Source organism: Amblyraja radiata, chromosome 10 (assembly GCF_010909765.2).
Source record: "Amblyraja radiata isolate CabotCenter1 chromosome 10, sAmbRad1.1.pri, whole genome shotgun sequence".
In the NCBI taxonomy this organism is placed as follows: Eukaryota; Metazoa; Chordata; class Chondrichthyes; order Rajiformes; family Rajidae; genus Amblyraja; species Amblyraja radiata.
In genome coordinates this window covers 26,088,807-26,108,946 of record NC_045965.1, presented here as the reverse complement: position 1 = coordinate 26,108,946, position 20,140 = coordinate 26,088,807, and the positions used below count along the sequence as shown (strand labels likewise).

The 20,140-nt window shown below is 43.0% G+C and overlaps 1 protein-coding gene across 6 annotated transcripts in view; it reads right to left on the bottom strand.

Moving 5' to 3' along the window:
* rasal2 (RAS protein activator like 2) overlaps positions 1 to 20,140 on the bottom strand; it is a 351,759-nt gene that overhangs the window by 184,991 nt on the left and 146,628 nt on the right. For 5 of the 6 annotated variants that reach the window (XM_033028400.1, XM_033028395.1, XM_033028394.1 and 2 more), the window contains exon 3: positions 18,534 to 18,660. In XM_033028400.1, coding sequence (XP_032884291.1) covers positions 18,534 to 18,660 — 127 coding nt within the window. Of the gene's footprint in view, positions 1 to 8,600; positions 8,851 to 18,533; positions 18,661 to 20,140 lie in introns of those variants that run through there. The other variant, XM_033028402.1, reaches the window with a different exon arrangement.

The window sequence follows — 20,140 nt, the reverse complement described above, 5'->3', positions numbered from 1 at the left end:
CTTCGGTTTAAACCAGCATCTGCAGTTCCTTCCTACACAAATTTTTAATGGAATTTATTGCTGAGACCAGTTGTTTTTTCCAAATTCCAGATTATTCATTTGTTCACATACAAAGCAATTCTTACTAACTCATAATTACAATCAAAAAGTCTCTCAGACTACATTAAAGAATTGTGATATGAAAGTAACACGTCGTTCCCTCAAAATTACAAACTGCTGGAGGAACTCAGCAGATCAGAAGGCATCCTGATCTATCTGGGGTGGCACAGTGGCGCAGTGATAGAGTTGCTGTCTTAGAGCGCCAGAGACCTGGGTTAGATCCTGACTACAAATACTGGCTGTGCGGAGTTTGTACGTTCTCCCCGTGACCGTGTGGGTTTTCTCCGGGTGCTCAGTTTTCTCCCACACGCCAAAGACGTACAGGTTTGTAGGGTAATTGGATTCTGTTCATTGTAAATCGTTACTTGTGTGTAGGATAGTGCTAGTGTACGGGGTGATTGCTGGCCGGTGCGGACTTTGAGTCTAAAATAGTTTAATGGTTTGTAGGTTAATTGGCCTCTGCAAAATGTAAACTATCTCGAGTGTGGGAGAGTGCTAGTGTACAGGGTGATTGCTGGTCAACATGGACTCGGTGGGCCGAAGGTCCTGTTTCAACACTGTATGTCTAAAATAAGTTTCTCCAACACTTTGTTTATTGCTCAAGATTCCAGCATCTGCAGTCACTTGTGCCTCCCTCAAAATGGCAATGCTTATGTCAATATATTTTCTAAAGGCTACTGCTTTAAATGCACAATTATGTACGTGGGGTATAAAGCAAAGAAACAGCTAAATCATCTTGATGTGCTATTTCCTTCTCCCTCACATGGTTCTGTCAAGCCTCTACTTAACAGTGCCCAAGCCATTTGTTTCACTCACTGATGAATATTTTATTCAGTTAATAAGGTGGAATTTGGAAAAACAATTTATCTTCAAGAACAGCGTGACTGCAACAAAAGAAAAAGAAAAAAAGAACATGACCAAAATGTGAGAAAGTGAAGAGAGTGAAAAAATGACAGCGCAGTTAAATACAGTACTGAAGAAAAAGTGGAACGTCATCAAGCAGAGATGCAATGAAATGGAACATTAACAGGTATAAAATGGAGAATGGAAGAGGAAGAGATGTTGATGGGGCAAGTAAACAGAGTGAAGGGATGCATAAACATCAGCATCATTAGATGGGGGATGGAGGATTTATTTCTGTGCTGTGTGACAGTGAGGTGTTGATGAAAGGGGGGGGTGTGCGGTGGGAGGGGGGGGGCCTCCCACCCACTACCTTCCCAATATTTAACTGAAGAAAATAATGGGTTATCGGGGCTATATGTTGTGACAGACAGCCAGACACCTTGCATGTCATTTTAATATTACACTTATCCCACCCCCCTGGAAATTCCGGATTAATAAATTAAGGTTTTGTCAACTAATTACAAATCTGTGGTCTTATTCTAAGACTGTGGCCCCTGGTTCTGGACTCGCCCAACATTGGGAACATTTTCCCTGCACCTAGCTTGTCCAGTCCTTTTATAATTTTATATGTTTCTATAAGATCACCCCTCATCCTTCTAAACTCCAGTGAATACAAGCCTAGTCTTTTCAATCTATCCTCATATGACAGTCCAGCCATCCCGGGGATCAATCTGGTGAACCTACGCAGCACTGCCTCAATCACAAGGATCTCCTTCCTCAAATTAGGAGACCAAAACTGTACACAATGCTCCAGATGTGGTCTCACTAGAGCCCTATACAACTGCAGTTTTTGAAAGTGGGGAGACTGATCGATCACTGATCACTGGCCTTGGGGGTACCCAGCGAGGCAGTGGAGCGATCGAGTGAGGGGAGGGTGTGGGAGGGGGGGGGGTGCTTTTTGAAATTTGATGTATTAAAATCATGTTTTAGCGCATTGTAGAACTCTGATTTCAATGTTTTTTGTTTAAAGTATTTTTAAGAGGTCACTTTTTAAGGGGTAACTTTTTTCACACAAAGGGTAGTGGGTGTATGAAACAAGCTGCCAGAGGAGGTAGTTGAGACTATCCCAACATTTAAGAAACAGTTAGACTGATACATGGATAGGATAGGTTTGGAGGGATATGGACCAAAAGCAGGTAGTGTAGCTGGGACATGTTGGCAGGTGTGGGCAAGTTGGACCGAAGGGCCGGTTTTCACACTGTTTCACTCCATTATACCTCCACCATGTATGAATGCTTCAAAATCAAGTGGTCGAGTTTTATTGCCAAATACTCAAGCGTAGAAACATAGAAAATAAGTGCAGGAATAGGCCATTCGGCCCTTCGAGCCAGCACTGCCATTCAATATGATCTAAAATCAGTACCTTCTTTCCTGTTTTTTCCCCATATCCCTTGATTTAGCTAGCCCCAAAATGTAACTCTCTTGAAAATATCCAGCGAATTGGCCTCCACTGCCTTCTGTGGCAGAGAATTCCACAGATTCACAACCCTCTGGGTGAAGAAAGGTTGACTTCATCTCAGTCCTAACTGGCCTACCCTTTATTCTTAAACTGTGACCCCTGGTTCTGGACTCCCTAACATCGGAAACATTTTTCCTGCAGTTACAGTAAGTGAAAATCTAGAAGGCAAGCAGGATGCTTTCTCCAACCACCCCCATTTGCAGGCCACTATCTTCCACTGCTCCTACCGTGTGCGTGGTACCTACTTCCAGCAGCCACTGGTTGTCTTCCAGGATGCACCGAGCCGCAGCCTGGTCCATGCCGGTCACCAGAGCGAATTCGGCGCAGAGACACTAACGGCAGCGGCGCGACGCTTCCGACGCCTCCGACGCCCCGGGACTCTTGCACTGAGGCTGCTCCATGGCCGGAGCTGCAGCGAGCCCGGCAAACACTTGCCAGCCCCAGGTCCCCGTCGCATATGCCCCCGCGGCTGCCTCTGCTTCCATCTCTTCGTCCCGGCTCTCCAACAGCCACGACCAGATTGCTCAGAGCATAGCAGCGCCTCGTCCAAAGCCGGAGATATGGGAACATGTACAGCCACAAAAGTAGGGGGGCTGCAGCTCCCCCGGTTCCACGGCCCATGTGAACATCTCTCTCCTGCCGCTCGCTGGCCTCACTCATGTCAGTCGCTTCCCGCAAATCCTTAAATTCTGACTGCAGCCGGGAGCAGGACATGGCCTTACTTGCTGCGCTGGTTGACACTCATTCACTGCCTGGTCCGCCAGGATGCACCGAGCCGCAGCCTGGACGAATTCGGCACAGAGACTCTAACGGCAGCAGCGCAACGCTTCTGACGGCCCGGGACTCTTGCAATGAGGACTGCTCCATGGCCAGAGCTGCAGCGAGTGACTCGACAGCCCAGCAAACACTCGCCAGCCCGGCAAACACTCGCCAGCCCTGGCTCTCGGTCTGCATCTGCCGCCGCCGCTGCTTCTGCTTCCATCCCTCCCTCAGCCCCGGCTCTTCAACACCCACGGCCCATGCACTTGATACGAGTTTTGAAATTTTCGTTGATCACAGAATTTCTCACGACAGGGCGTGAGAAATTTGTGATCAGCGTGAGCGGGTGAGAATTTGGCCAAATGCGTAATTCTCACGCATTGAGTTGGCAGTCCTGTTTTATTTCAGAATTTGTTGATTTCTCATGCTGGAATTAGCAATGAGGCACAGGGGCAGATGACCTGTGATTTTGTGGCTATTATACTTTATGTACTTCCATTTAAGCATGTTTTAGGTTTTTGCTATTGCCATTCAGCTCCAAACATCTGTCTATTGACAAGCTCTACTTGACTTTGAGATCGCCCCAAGGTTTGCCTGGCCACTCCCAGTTATAAACTTTATTTGAACTCTGATGTGCCGTACATTCACGTGGCTCTGAAGACCATTTGACTTCAATTTAAATTAGTGTATGGATAGATGTCAGCTTGGGCTAGATGACAGCTCGGGAGTACTTAAGCAGAAATCTACTGCAACTTCAAACTTACTTTAGCAAGTTTAATTTAGTTTAGAGATACAGCATGGAAATAGGTCCTTCGGCCCACCAAGTCCTTGCTGACCATCAATTACCCATTCACACTAGTTATAGGTAATTTGAGACTAGTATCAATATAAATGGGTGGAGATAGGTGATGTTTTCCAATCCTTCTTTTGTTTAGACGTCTGGCAGACATTTCAAACGTGACTTTAATAAAAACTGTACCATGGTTTCTGAATTGGAACTCTTTGATGTGATTCGCCCACTTGACAGCATCACAGCTGTCAGGCAGTTCTCTGAACGTATGCCTGACAGAAACAGGTGTGAGTAGAAGGGAGATTTTAGTCTGTTCCAAAGGAACAGGTTCAAGGATCTGACTAGTAGAACAAAAAAAAGGCTCACTCGTCTGTTTAGTTATAAATTAGTTTTATTGGCAAGAGAGAGAACAATAGCAATACTTGTCTTGGTATGCGCGGGCAGCAGCACACGTCTTTCTCTGCCTGTTCCGTGATGCTGATCGTGACTCAACCTGTTGGTAAATCCCTCTATGTACATGAACTAACTTCTGGCTTACTGGCGCCTGCCTTTATACAGGTAAGAAATCAGCTGTTGAAATAACTGCCGGTAAGTCCTAGCCAATAGCGCTGCTCCCAAATTCAAACTATAACCAAGGGCAGGGGACTGCATCCGAGCGAGGCCCCCCGACCCCCATTTGGGAACAAAGCGCTATCAGCCGCAGACTGATGCGTAAAGCAATACACGGCGCTACAGACTTGGCATGTAAAGCAATAAGCAAGTTAAGTATTCCGACCGCGCATGCCCAGGTCATAGGTCACTAACAATAAAGTCTTGGCAACGGTGGTGCTGCATTTTGTGCAGGCTTGCGTTTCGTCCATGGTCGGGGGCGGCTCTCTGTCGGGTGCTCTTGAGTTGCTGCTGAGCCATCCCGTCCCCTCCCCGGTGTCCTGTCCATGTCCGGAGGTGTCCAGGGCGGCCCTGGGCTGGCGGGCGGCCCTGCACTTGCAGCCGACGCTGCAGCCGCTGGCTCCAGCTCGGCTCTGCCTGTCCTGCCCGGTTGGCCGGCAGCCCTCCACCTCCACCCCCCTTCCCTCAGTCCGATACTGAGATCCTGCTGAAGATGGGCAGCCGCCGGCCCTGCTCGAAACCGGGTGACTCGGAGCTGCTGCTGCTGGAGTCGTCCTGGTCGGAGAGAGAGTCTGCGGACGGGCTCCTGCCAGCCATGGGCAGGCCGGGCGCCCACTGGAGCTGCTGTTGGTGGTGCTGGCGCAGCAACAACCTCCTCCCCCTCCCTTGCCCAGCCCCAAGCCCGGGCCGGCTCCAACTCCAGGTCGGGGCTGAAGGCCGCCAGCAGCACGGCACAGTCTAGTGCTGGGCTGGAGGAGGCCGTGCCCAGGTTGGCTCTCTGGCGCAGGCGAGGCCGGGGCCCTTGCTCCTACTCGGGGTTGTGGATGAAGTGGCAGCAGGTACCATAGGGGCAGAAGCCAGTGGTGTGCAAGATACATCTTGTACGTGGGGTAGCAGCTGAAGGAGCGCAAGGGCGAACTGGCACTTGTAGCGGCCCATCGGGGAGTGGGTTCCTCTGCAGTTGGAGCGGGCTTGGGCTGGAGTTGGCGCTGGCTGTGGGTACTCCGTGCTGGTGGTGGAACGGGGGGCCGGTGTCCTGTCGGTCCGGACGTCTCCGGCCCCCCCAGGCAGGGATGGGGCACTCGAGTGGGGGGCGGGGGAACCGGGGACGGTCCTGGCTGCAGATGAGAGCCGGTCCAGTCTTCCCCCCTCCCCTCCCCGCCCGATCTCTCCAGAGATGTCACCTGACCTACTGAATTACTCCAGCACTTTGTGTCTACCTTTAGCTTAAACCAGCATCTGCACTTCTGTAAAGCTGCATTATGACTTCCTGTTTCGTATACTAAACGCCCCAATCAATGAAGGTAAGTATACAATACGTCTTCGTTACCACTGTATCTACTCATGTTGCCACTTTCAGAGAGCTATGAACTTAAATAACATAAAAAACATAAATAAATATAAATACCAGAAATCTGAAATGATAAAATGCTGATACTACTCAGATCAGGCAACATTGAGGGAGCGAGAAACAGAGTTAACATTTCAAAGCAAATATCTACTTCCAATGAAACTGATGTTGACTCTGCTTCTCACAGATGCTGCCTGACCCGCTGAGTTTTTTCTGCTCTTCTTTGTGATTACTATATAACCAATTTATTTGTAATTACTATATAACCAATCTAAATGTTCACCTTTGCTGCGGCACACTGTGTCTGCAGCATTTATGCAATCTACAAAATGCATTACATCAATTGGTGCCAAAATCTTCATCAAAATATCTGATCTGGGGAAAGCGATAAAAGTTTCCCGATTTAAAACGTTTAATCCTGAACAAATGATCAGAGATGCTTGATATCATATTGCAATAATCAAGCAATGTGGTTTATTTGCACCAACAGAAGTGACCTTGTCCCTAAATACCAAAATCAGCATTTTCAATCCTGGCCAACAGCTTGATACTTTTCTCACTGATACTTTGTGATGGAAATCAACAAAGGTTAATTCATTGTGTAACAAAAAGTCTTCATCAAACAAAAGTTTAAAGAATGATTTCTGTTCAAAATTATACAATGACAATCTAATTAAAGCTTAAAAAGTTGGCACTGTCCACTTGTGTCAGTAACGCTTTCAGCCCTGAATCACTTTCAGAGAAGACAAATTTCCATAGCAGCCCTACATATGTCCTAGTCAACATCCGTCCCTCAAACAAAACCACAAACTGTTGATTATTGCTTCTGCAGGGATCTTAATTCTTTTGTGTAGTTTATTAGGTAAAACATTCTGGTCAATTTCTGACAGTCAAAAGATAAATTTGAGTTTTTTGTTGGCCATTTTCAGTTGCTTTGCACTTCACAACACAACAGGTGTAAATCCATGATAGTGCAATAGGGATTTATTTGTATAGAGTCATAGAGTCAAACAGGCCTTTTGGCCTAACTTGTCCATGCTGACCAAGATGCCCCATGTACACTATTCCCACCTGCCTGCGTTTGGCTCATATCCCTCTAAACCTATCCTATCCTAAAATGGTGAACATATGCAATGGTGTAAAAGGCAGTAATATAAAGAGGATTGTAATCATTTCCACATTAATGCTTTTGAATACATACACATTGGTAATTACAGCTGATTACCAACTTCAGTTTTTCTATTGCTTCTCAATGTTATTTTTTGGTCAAATGGCGCCTTGCTAACTAAGGCAACCACTTTTATTTCAGCAATTTCAGCTTATTTTGTCCAGATTTGCAAGGCTGCAATAAGGTCTGGCACACGCTAAGAAAGAGAACTGAATCAACAGGATGATGAAAGTCACAAGTGCTGGAGTAACTCAGCGAGTCAGGCAGCATCTTTGGAGAACATGAATAGGTGATGTTTCAGGTCGGGAACCTTCTTCAGACTTGGGTCCCGAACCAAAATAAGACCCATCCATGTTCTCCGGAGATGCTGCTTGGCCCGCTGATTTACTCTAGCACTTTGTGTCCTTTTTCCCAAACAAGCATCTGCAGTTCCTTGTTTCTAGGATGATGAATGTAATTGATGCTTGATTACAATGGAAAGTGGAAATTTATGGCTTTGTCATGTGTGTTAGAGCAAATCAAGCATAATATAAAATGTGCAGAGCAGACTTGGCAAAGGAATAAAGGGGCAACAAGAATGTATGAGAAAAGATTTAATACTAAACATATATAAAGAGGAAGAGTGGGAACAAAAAATCGTTTTGGAGGCCAAGGGCATTATTAAAGCATAAATTAAATATTTTGCATTGGCCTTCACAACAGAGAATGCTGGCAATGTCACCATAGAGAAAGTTGCAGAGAAATTAGCCAGAGAGACAGATGAGATACTTAAAGATTAGCACCACTCAACGATGAATTGTCATAGATGCTGCTGCACCCGTTGAGTTTCTCCAGCATTTTTGTGTACCGATGAATTGTCATGGGCCAATTCAAATGTACCATGTTCACTAAGGGAAAAAAGGGTATTAATGACTACACTTTTTAAAATTCACCTTGAATGTAGGAGTAGCAACAAGTTTAGTCAAAAGATGTTCCAGTATAAACCTGTTAACTTCAGGCCTTTGTGCACTTGGGAAAACTTGACAAAAGAAAAGTGAAAAGGGTGGTGGGTAGAGTTGAGGATCTTTTTTTAAGCAGGTGTTATGAACTAGAGTGCATATCCTGAAAAGGCGAAGAAAAATGTTGTAATACTATTTGGAAATGTTAATTGAATATTTACCCTAGAAGGAAAAACATGGCACAAGCTGACAATTCTTGCTCAACAAAAGTTACAAAACAACTTTATTGAATGTTCCTTCTTTCCTAATCAACAGTAAAATTACAAAGATTTAATTGTGTTGGAAAGGATAACAATACATCCCATGAAAAGATGCTCAGTTTTCAGACTATTGCGACTTTTTCTAGACTTTTTCTACACCATGGAAGGAATGGATTGTGTTAATTTCAAAATGCATGAGATTGAAATGAATAAATGTCATTAATTAAAGCCATTACATAACAACTGTTTACAGAAACATCTCACCAGAATTGATGATCCTGATTATCTGTTCCATGCTTTCCCAATCATACGAATACCGTGGTAAGTAAATCATATCTTCCTTGGATCTTCTTGGCACATTACACTCTGTTAATGTCCAGTTAGTGCATAAAAAACACTGTATTCGACGACAGCTGACTAAAGACGACTTCAGAAGCTGCACAGTCAAATAAATCAAGGACTGAAGGACAGTGCAGCTTTCCTGACACCAGCAGGAGCCATGACCCTTCTGCGGCCAGTCAGGTTGCCAAGAATAAATTCCAGAATTTTTCAAGGAAATTTTATTGGGCTCTATGCTCTAGGCTATGCTGAATACACACAATTGGTTGAATGCAATTAAAACCCACTCCATTCTTTTCCGGTCATTTCATAACTAACAGTGCCCAGTCTAGAATAATTCAAGTCACCCACTTGTTCAGTTATTTCACTACTGTGGGACACGCATGCAAAGAGCTTATTATCCCAAAGTTTCAATGTACGATGGAACGCTGATCACATGCAATGCATCCATCTGTTCGGTAGCAATCTGATCCCAAACTTTTGCTTTTAAACTGAAGTCTGTTCTAACTTACAATGGCCCAATGCCTTATTTTTGCTGTGGGAAAAGAGCACAAAATAGCCTGCAACAGTGTTATTGCTAAATACTCAAGGTTCTGACATAACTGTAATGGTATCAATCTCATGTACACATTATACCCCAACAATTTTCAGTTTTAGCTGAAGAGCCAAAACTGTGAATGTTCACAAGCAGTACAAGATAAGCTGAACACGTTTGCTGAGAAAGAGCAATCATCAGAATGTTCAGTTCCAGAATTGCTCATCCGAGATAATTTGTCTTTTTGCTAACTATAAAATTTTTACATCAATTAAAATATATCTGAGAGCTGGAAATTTGGACTTTCTTGTCTGGCCGGTTCAGATTCAAACTATGCAGTTCGTGAGGGTATTTTAGTAGCAGAATAACTGATTGGCTTGAAAAGATAACCTACCCCTTCCCCCCCCATCTATAATACTGCACACCCACTGGTATTATCTCATCAGCATCCAGTCAAAATTAACTCATTTTCCATGATCAAAAAAAATTCAACCAACCAGAGAGAAAACACAACCAACTTAACTAGTAAATGAGCATTTCCCTTGGCTATTATTGGCTTTTAGCTATCCTGGACTTTGAAGATAGTTTATTATATTTAGACTATCCTCATTCAATTTCAGATGCTGACTGTTTCCTTGCTTCTTTTACCTCTGCCATTTGAATCTGGATACCAAAAGAAAAAGATAAATTCTTTGCAATTATTTTTTATACCCTGAGCAAAGTAGAGGAACTTTTTCATGTAAAAGTAAGGTATTAAGGTTAGTAAGTAATGGGGTTCAATTATCACAAAAAAACAAAGACATTGATGTGCGGAAGCCAAGAAATTACCCCAATAAATTTAATTAAATGGTCTTAAACATTGGTGTGTTTGTGTTCCCAGGTTTTTAAATGTTCCATATACATCTGGATTTTCAATCATGAGATTGCCGGAAGAATGCTAATGGATTTTCCTTGCGTTAAGTTCAGTGTGAGTCATTCTTATGACCTATTGATAGATTAAGAAAGTGGTTGGTATTAAGCAATGGGATGAGGATGCCTTGCTTCCACTCTCGGTTCTGAAATAATAATCAAACCAACATGGGTACTGCACTCTTCCACGTAAGGGACAGGAAGTGGCTAACAAAGCAGACTGGCTAGTTGCATAATGGCCTGGTTATGGAACTTATACTCCCAAGAACAAAGAAAACTCCAGAAAGTGGTGGACATTGCCCAGTCCATCACAGGTATTGACCTCTCCCCATAAAAAGGAATCTACAGGAAATACTGCCCCAAGGCAGCAGCTAGCATCATCAAACTGGCTATACTCTCATCTTCCTGCTACCACTGTATGCTTGTGTCGATATCTGTGCATGTACGTCAGCATGTGTGTGTGTGTGCATGTGCATGTGCACTTGGGTGATTTCCCTCCCCCTCCACTCCCTTCCTGAGGAGTAATAAATGTCAAACTATAGCAAAAATCCCAATAGCATCCCAGAATAATCCTGAGCCTAGAACATTCCATGTGTTCAGCAGCCCATTTTGGTGAACCTGTATTTGACCTCTCATGGAGCTACTAGACTCAGTGGGGGCAGAGAATGGAGTATGAGTTTTTCCCAACCAAACACAATGGCTTCACAAAAAAATAACATTAGTTAAAGCTGGTTATTCGCTCAGCTGTTAAGAAATATTAATAAGGAATATTAATTTTCAGGAGTATCAACCTGCAGCAGAGGCCTTTAAATAGGTACAGGTAGGTCGACTATGAGGTGATAATTGTGATAATAAGGGACTGACAATAACAACGTTTTGTTCTCTGCAGGAATTTCAAAAAGAAAGGACTTTTTAATGGCCTTGATTGTTTTGTTACTGTATTGTAAAAATACTATGTTACATTGTTTAATAGAGTATCATAGCACAATTGTAATAGAAGCATATAAGAAGGAACTGCAGATGCTGGAAAAATCGAAGGTACACAAAAAAGCTGGAGAAACTCAGCGGGTGCAGCAGCATCTATGGAGCGAAGGAAATAGGCAACGTTTCGGGCCGAAACCCTTCTTCAGACTGAAGAAGGGTTTCGGCCCGAAACGTTACCTATTTCCTTCGCTGTAATAGAAGCAAGTGTTGTTAATATCAGTCGCCACTTTGGAGAAAATAATAAACAATGTTGCCTGATTACTAACTACAACGTTGCCTGATTACTAACTAACTACAACATTGACAAGCCTATTTTCAGCTGCATGTCACCCTTTATGTCCCAGATTTGTGCAGAGGCATTTTAGCTTCTTCAGTTGTAAACATTATTTATCTATTTTCTGTACAAATGCCAAGCACACCTACAGTTCCAAACTCCAAAATATCTCAATATATGCTTTTGAAAAAAATGCATGCTCCATTTAGTTTATTTTTGTTTTACAATCTTTTCTATCAGTTCATTTCATTGGTAAAAATATTGTAACGCAAGGCAACTGCAAAGGATGTTTGAGGCATAAGCAATGAGTCTAGCCAACTTTTGCTTGTGGTATTTACTTAAATCCCACAAACAAATATTACAATACGGCACCTTTATGTCTCAGCTCTATTCTCTTGAGAAGACACATGGCAAACTTTGTCTACAAATACAAATATATTGGTTGATGGATTAATTCCAGATGAGCAATGAAGCAATACTGGCTATTAATAAGATAAGGGCACCCACCCAAAACAACACCTATCCATGTTCTCCAGAGATGCTGCTTGACCTGCTGAGTTATTGCAGCACTTTGTGTCTTTCTTTGTAAACCAGCATCTGCAGTTCCTTGTATCCACATTTATTTTACCTGGTAGGGATTTCTTAATCTTTTAAAAGTTCTTCAATGTATTGGGAGTATTGTGTTCAGATTTGGAAGTATGGCATTCAGTTATGGTCATCCTGCTTTAGGAAAGATGTTATTAATCTGGAAAAAGTGCAGAGATTTACGAGAATGTTGCCAGGACTCCAAGAGCATGAGCCATAAGGAGAGGTTGAACGGGCTCAAACTCTATTTCTTGGAGCACAGCAGGCCAAGGGGTAATATTATAGAGGTGTACTCACAAGAGTAATTGATAGGGTGAATGCACAGTCTTCTTTAAAGGATAGGGAACCATGAACTAAAGGGCATAGGTTTAAGGTGAGAGGGGAAAGATTTAATAGAAACCTGAGGGGCAACATTTTCACACAGAGGCTGGTGGGTATATGGAACAAGCTGCCCAAAGTAGTTGAGGCCAATACAATAACAACATTTAAAAGACATTTGGATAAGTACATGGATAGTAAAATGTTTGAGAATATGGGCCAAACACAGGCAAATAGGATGAGCTTAGCTCGGGCATCATAGTCAGCATGGATGGGTTGGATTGAAGGGGCTATGATAATGACTCTACATGTCTGATTGTCAGATCCATATCATATATAGGAAACAAATAAAATTGCAGATGTTGGAATCTCAGACAAGAAGAGGAATGCTGAAAGAACCCAGTTAATCACACAGCATCTGTGGAAAGGTTCCCATTTTCCACAGATACTGCTTGCCTGGCTGAGCTCTTCCAGCATTTCGGTTTCTGTCCCACTTCACATAAACTTATTTATTTCCTAACTGATCAAATTAAAAGTGATATATTTATAACTTTCACAAAGAGCTAAAATGTAATGCTTGCATTATGTAGTTCAATCAACAAGCAGAGACACAAGTGGCTGCAGATGCTGGAATGTGGAGCAACAAACAATCTGCTTGAGCAGCATCTGTGGGTGGAAAGGAATGGCTAACATTTCAGGTCAAAACCTTGCATTAGTCAACCATTCCTCACCACACACAGATGGCGCTTGACCTACCAAGTTCTTCCAGCAGATTGTTGTTATCATACAGTGCCCTCCATAATGTTTGGGCCAAAGACCCATCATTTATTTATTTGTCTCTGTACTCCACAATTTGAGATTTGTAATAGAAAAAAATCACATGTGGTTAAAGTGCACATTGTCAGGTTTTAATAAAGGCCATTTTCATTATGCTACTACCATCAGCAGTTGTATCATCAATGAATATAAGTGAGCCAGTACCTTCAGCAGCCGTACATGCCCAGGCCATAACACCCCCACCACCGTGTTTCACAGATGAGGTAGTATGCTTTGGATCTGGGGCAGTTCCTTCTCTCCTCCACACTTTGCTCTTGCCATCACTCTGATACAAATTAATCTTCGTCTCATCTGTCCACAAGACCTTTTTCCAGAACTGTGGTTGCTCTTTTAAATACTTCTTGGCAATCTGTAACCCAGCCATCCTATTTTTGCAGCTAGCCAGTGGTTTGCATCTTGCAGTGGAGCCTCTCTATTTCTGTTCATGAAGTCTTCTGCGGACAGTGGTCATTGACAAATCCACACCTGGCTCCTGAAGAGTGTTTCTGATCTGTCGGACAGGTGTTTGGGGATTTTTCTTTATTATGGAGAGAATTCTTCTGTCATCAGCTGTGGAGGTCTTCCTTGGCCTGCCAGTCTATTTGCGATTAGTAAGCTCACCAGTGCTCTCTTTCTTCTTAATTATGTTCCAAACAGTTGATTTTGGCTGATGTCTCTAACAGTTTTATTCTTGTTTCTCAGTCTCATAATGGCTACTTTGACTTTCATTGGCACAACTTTGGTCCTTATGTTAATAAACAGCAAGAAAAGTTTCAAAAGGTGATGGAAAGACTAGGTGCTGAGAGCTCTCTTATACCTTAATTAAGGAGTCATTTAAATACACCTGAGCAATTACAATCACCTGTGAAGCCATGTGTCCCAATATGGTGCCCTGAAGTGGGGGGACTATGTATAAACACAGCTGTAATTTCCACATGGTGAAACTAAAATGTATAAAGGGCCTGTCCCACTAAGGTGACCCTCGTGGCGAGTTTAGGAGACTGCGCTCGCCACAAGCTCGCAGCATGGTCGTAGGTGGTCTCTGGTAAGTCTCCTTCATGGTTGAGAGGAGTTCCTGCATAGTGGTTACTACTCGCGGCCTCACTATGGTTGCGGAAAAATTTTCAACATGTTGAAAATTTTTCTGCGACCAAAAATTGGTCGGCATGGAGAAAATCGATACTTTTGAACTCGTGGTGCAGTGGTAGTGGGGTCGCCATGTCGTTGTAGGTAGTCGAGGTAGCCGTAGGTAATCTCCTCTGCTGACCGGGCATTTTAATTGGCTCATTGGAGGAAAAAAACGTAAGCATGAGTTTTCAGAACCAAGGAAAACTGACTGGTAATGTTAAATGCCCGCTAAACTTCACAGCTGTGTATCTCTGGCTTATTAAAAGTTGTCTGGCTTCTTAAAAGTGTTTCCACTCCTACTCTCCCCTTCTCCCCCCCCCCCCCCCCCCCCCCCCCCACCCCCGTCCCTGCTCTTTTAAAGGACTTACCGTACACTGTACCGTACGCTGAAAAGTCACGTAAGTGGGACAGGCCCTTAAAAATACCCTTTAATAAAATATGACAATGTGCACTTTAACCACCTGTGATTTTTTTCTATTACAAAACTCAAATTGTGGAGTACAGAGGCAAATAAATAAATGATGGGTCTTTGTCCCAAACATTATGGAGGGCACTGTGCAACAAGTAACTTGGTCACTTTTAAACAAAATAAATCATCACCATGACCATTCTTCACCCGTCAATAAAGCCACGACTGATCCAATCTTGGTTTCACCCCAACTTATCTGCCAGTTCATGAAAACCCTTAATTCCTTTAAAGTCCAAAACCTGCCCAGATCAGCCATAAATACATACAATGATTCAGACTGCACTGATCTGTGGGGTACTCAATTTCTCACCTTCGTGAGAAAGTTTGCCCCAGAATAATCTTATCTCAAACTCTACTCCCTGGTTTTGGATTTCCGCACAAAAATAAACTCCTCTCAATATCTGCCTTGTCAAGCCTCCTCATAATCTTCCTGGTTTCAACTTTCATTCATCCAAATTCTAGTTATCGACCCAACATGCTCAATAGTTTAACTGACTTCAATGTAATATATACCCTTAAACATGATCAGAACTGTACATAGCACTCCAAATGGGATTTCAAGACTTCCCTACTTTCCACAATAAAGGCCAATACCCCATTTGCTTTCCTACGTAAATGGTTTAATAACATGTTTACTTTGAGTGTTTCATATATAAGGGCTCCCAGATCCCTCTTTAAAACAGCCTGCTACAATCTCTCTATCCATTTTACCAACCGTTTGCTTTTCCATTCTCCTGACCACAGTTGAAAACCTCATAGATACCCAGATTACACTTTATGTCAACTCTTTTTGACTTGCTTAAACCAATCCATTATACCTTTGCAAACTTTGCATCCACCCACCATAGGCTTTCCCCTGTAGCTAGGAATCAAAGTCAAACATGGCAACAATACACTTAGAATCTTAACATGTGAAAAACTAGTATTGCAGATTAATGAGACTGAAAGTCACTAAATGTTCGAAATGTTCAAATGTTTTCAAAGAGATGGCTGTAGAGATAGTGGATGCCCTGATTGTCATTGTCCAAAAGTCCACAGAGGGTAGAATGTTTAATTGGAAGGTGGCAAATAACAAGAGGATTGAGCAGAGGCAATGAAAGGGACATCACATTTGACAGGTCAGTGGATTTTAGTGATGTTGTACCTGCATAACAGATAGTGAAAAAAATGATAATTACGGTGTATTTGGAAAACTCAATTTTTCTTTTTCTTATGACTGTGGAAGTTTTCCTAAATGTGTTTCATCTGCCTTATCCTTACCCGTTTATTTAATATGTGAATAACTCTCCCACAATTCTTCTCACAGATTACACTGTTCTATATCATCAGCAAACTAGGATATGTTACATTTAATTCTCTTGTCCAAATCATTGATATAGATTGTTCAAAAGGGAACTGCAGATGCTGGAATATCGAAGGTACACAAAATTGCTGGAGGAACTCAGCGGGTGCAGCAGCATCTATGGAGCGAAGGAAATAGGCGACGTTTCGGGCCGAAACCCTTCTTCAGAAGAAGGGTTTCGGCCCGAAACGTCGCCCATTTCCTTCGCTCCATAGATGCTGCTGCACCTGCTGAGTTCCTCCAGCAATTTTGTGTACCATTGATATAGATTGGCAGGGGCCCCAGGACCAATTTTGGCTGCATCAGTGGGACTTTGTGCTGGGCCCCTGCCAATCCATAGCAATGATTTGGATGAGGGGATTTAGAAACTCCGATACACTAAACATATGTAAGATAATGTAAGTGTACACTGTGGATTAGCTAACAAAAGAAAAATACAGAGTAGGAATAAATTGGTTATTTTTGGACTGAGAAACTGTCAGTGGCATGATGCAAGAATTGGTGTTAGGATCCACTTTTCTTTTCCTATGTAAAGGTGACAAAAAAAGTTTCAGGTTCTACCAGGAATGATTCCAACCGAGAAATAACCCATATTAATTCACCTCTAGAGAGAGGGATGGATGACGTTTCGGGTCGAGACCCTTCGTCAGATACCTGATCTTCCGGCTGCTGGACACTTTAATTCTCCTTCCCATTCCTCCACAGACGTTTCGGTCCAAGGTCTCCTCCATTGTCAGAGTGAGGCTAAATGCAAATTGGAGGAACTGCATCTCATATTTCGCTTGGGCAGCCCAGTGGTATGAATATAGATTTCTCTCACCAGGTAGCTCCGGCATTCCCTCCTCTCTCTCTCTCTCTCTAGCCCTCCCCCACCCAAGTCACACAAGCATCTCATTTTCACCCTACAAACAGCTAACAATGGTCTGTTTCCTTTATCATCATTATAGTCTGTTCGAACTCCTACCTTCCGGCAGACGTTACAAGGCCTTCTACACCCGCACCTCCAGACTCAGGAACAGCTTCATCCCCAGAGCTATAGCTGCTCTGAACCGGCCCTGCTGAGTGCCCCCACCCCCATGAACTGTCTCCCTCCGATGGTCACGTCTCACATCAACCCGGCACAGACCTATTTGCACTTTAGACTGTTTTACTGTTCTTTTTTATAAATCATGTTTCTCTGGTATTTAAATTTTATTAGTTGTTTAAGTTATGACATCGGATGGAAGCTGCATACCAAATCTCGTTGCACCTATGTGCAATGACAATAAAATATATTATTATTATTATTATTATTTTTTGCATATCTTTAATTCATTGTTTTTTATCTCTCCACATCACCATATCTCTCGTTTCCCTAATCCCTAACCAGTCTGAAGGAAGGTCTCGACCAGAAACGTCATCCATTCCTTCTCTCCAGAGATGCTGCCTGTCCTGCTGAGTTACCCCAGCTTTTTGTGTCTATCTTTGGTTGAAACCAGCATCTGCAGTTCCTTCTTATACATATTAATTTGTCTGTGGGCTATACATGGGAAAACAGATAACATTTCTTAACAATGCAGAAGCAATTAAACTTAAGTCTCGGGGTGGCTTTCTACAATGACACAAACCTGATCTGTAAATGGTTTCAACTATATATGATTACAATACGCTAGACACTTCAAGCTGCTGGAATGATGGCATATAAAAATAATGCAGTTATTTCCTTCCTGGGAAAGGGAATCGGAGTCAAAACAGCAAATCGAATCTTTCTCAAACAAGCTCAATAACATTAAGAATAGCACTGACACAGCCCGAAGAGTAGGCTAATTCTCAAATTCACTGAAATTTCCCATAATAAAGGACATCTTTGTTTTAATTTTGTCCCCAGGCTTTCCTAATCTCAGTTAAAAATTCCCATTCTGCTTTGACATTTCACGTAATCAGATATAATGCATGTCAAAAAATAGACAAGATTTTACTTCTTTAAATGGGTTTGTGTTTCTATCAAAGAAGGCTCATTCCAACCAATTCATTTTGTGTTCCCAATGCCAAATTTCCCAAAAAGGTCATATTTCCCAAAAAGAAAATCTTTAAAGAGTGCAGAAAAGTGACTCTGCCGACAGGCTGCTCACTGGAAAAAATCTTACCTGCCACAAGTAGCTTTCTATAATGCACAAATGAAAAAAGTTACATGACAGTGCAGCTAGACTAAAATGTAGAGGACTTCTCTTTTTTTTTTGACCAAGCAAGACACAATAGCATCAGGGAGCAATGAAGTAGAATAAATCTATTGACCAAAACTGTATTGAACTTGGGAAAGTAGTATTCAGAGCCGCCAGGAGATGGCAGCATTAGCTGAAGCAATGGAAAGACAGTTCCCCATTGCAAATGACTCCACATTTCTTGTTTTTGTCCACGAGAGAGCGCCAACATTAAAGACAATATGACAATAAGAATGTGAACACCAGTGGGACTCAGCGAATCAATATAACCTGGTGCTGCTGTTAAGTTGAACTCACCCAGTTTAGCGTTCCCGTCCTGCTGATAATCTGGGAATTGTCCCTCGGACGGGACACTGACTGTGCGCCGCAGCATTCGTCCTTTTGAGGACCCCATCTGTTGGTCCTGTATCATGTCGACGTTCACCTGAGCAAAAACAACACTGGTCAATTCCACAACGTCAAGCCTTCAAAGCATCAGCTAGAATCGAATACCACTTATTGTCATACAAACAGACATGGTTCGTACGAAATTTTGTTCCTGCAGTTATAACATTAAAAAAACCAAGACACACAATTAACACAATTTACATAAACATCCATCGCAGTGAGTCTCCAAACACTGAAATGGGGGTGAGGAAGAGGGGGTGGGGGGGAGGAGGGGGAAGGGTGGTGTGGGGAGGGGGGAGGGTGGTTGCAGCAGACACAGCTCGCACTGTGCCCACTGTGCACTGTGTTCACCCCGCACTGTGCTCACCCCGCACCTTCAGCTTGGGCTTCACTCAGAGGCTTCCAGCTCAACTCAGCAGCTTCTGGCTGGTCGTGCTGGTCGCCCGCAGAAGCAGTCCGCAGGCTGCTCACTCTCTGCACGCTCCCCGCGAACTGCACACTCTGCACGGGCTGCTCAACACACTCCACCCCTTCAGCTTTTCATTCTCTTTGCCGCGTTATTGCCGCGTTATTGACCGGTTCCGGAAGAGGAAATTTTAAATCTTAATAACTTTTGTACTATTTGACTGATCAGAACAAAACTTTTTTCACTTGCAGCACAGGAGAATGGTGAGTAAGGTGGCGAAGAATCGTAGCTCTATGGGGGATAGTTTTTGCGTAAATGTAATCAGAACGCAGATGTGGTCAAGATGACAGGACAGACAGATAGACAGACAGACAGATAGATAGATCAAACGAGATAGAAGGATAGATGGATGGATGAATGGATGGATAGATGGATGGATAGATAGATAGATCAGAACAAAACTTATTTGTCTTGCAGCACAGGAGAATGGTAAGGTAGCGAAAAATCGTAGCTCTATGGGGGATCGAAGAGAGAAAGAACAAGAGAGGGAAAAAGTGAAAAGTGAAAAGATAGGACCCCTAGACGACCAAAGTAGTGTGGCCAAAGAGTGAATAAAGATGTAAGAGAGGAAAAGGAAAAAAAGAAAAGAAAAAAGTGGAGATATACCTGCCCCTCGTGTGTCCCCCCTGCCCACCTCACCCAACATATAGTTGGATTTAAATCCAAATTTGTGTGGCGCCATACTATCCTTGTAAGAATGCAAATGTAATTACAATACAGATGTGGGCAAGATGAGAGGACAGACAGACAGACAGACAGACAGACAGACAGACAGACAGACAGACAGACAGACAGACAGATGGATGCAAGATAGCAAAGTGTATGGAATGGGCACTGAAGAATGAGGAATAACATGATTCAGATTTAACAATCAAGAGTAGAAAGGGGGCAACCCTGCAGAGATATAAAAGTGGTGCACATTTTTGTCAACGTTCACATTTATGGTACAAGCAAGTTGGGTTTAATGAGAAACAGTAGATTACACAAGTACCAGAGACCAGAAGTCAATTGAGTGATTTCAGAAATCAGAATCACCTTCTGCAGTATTAAC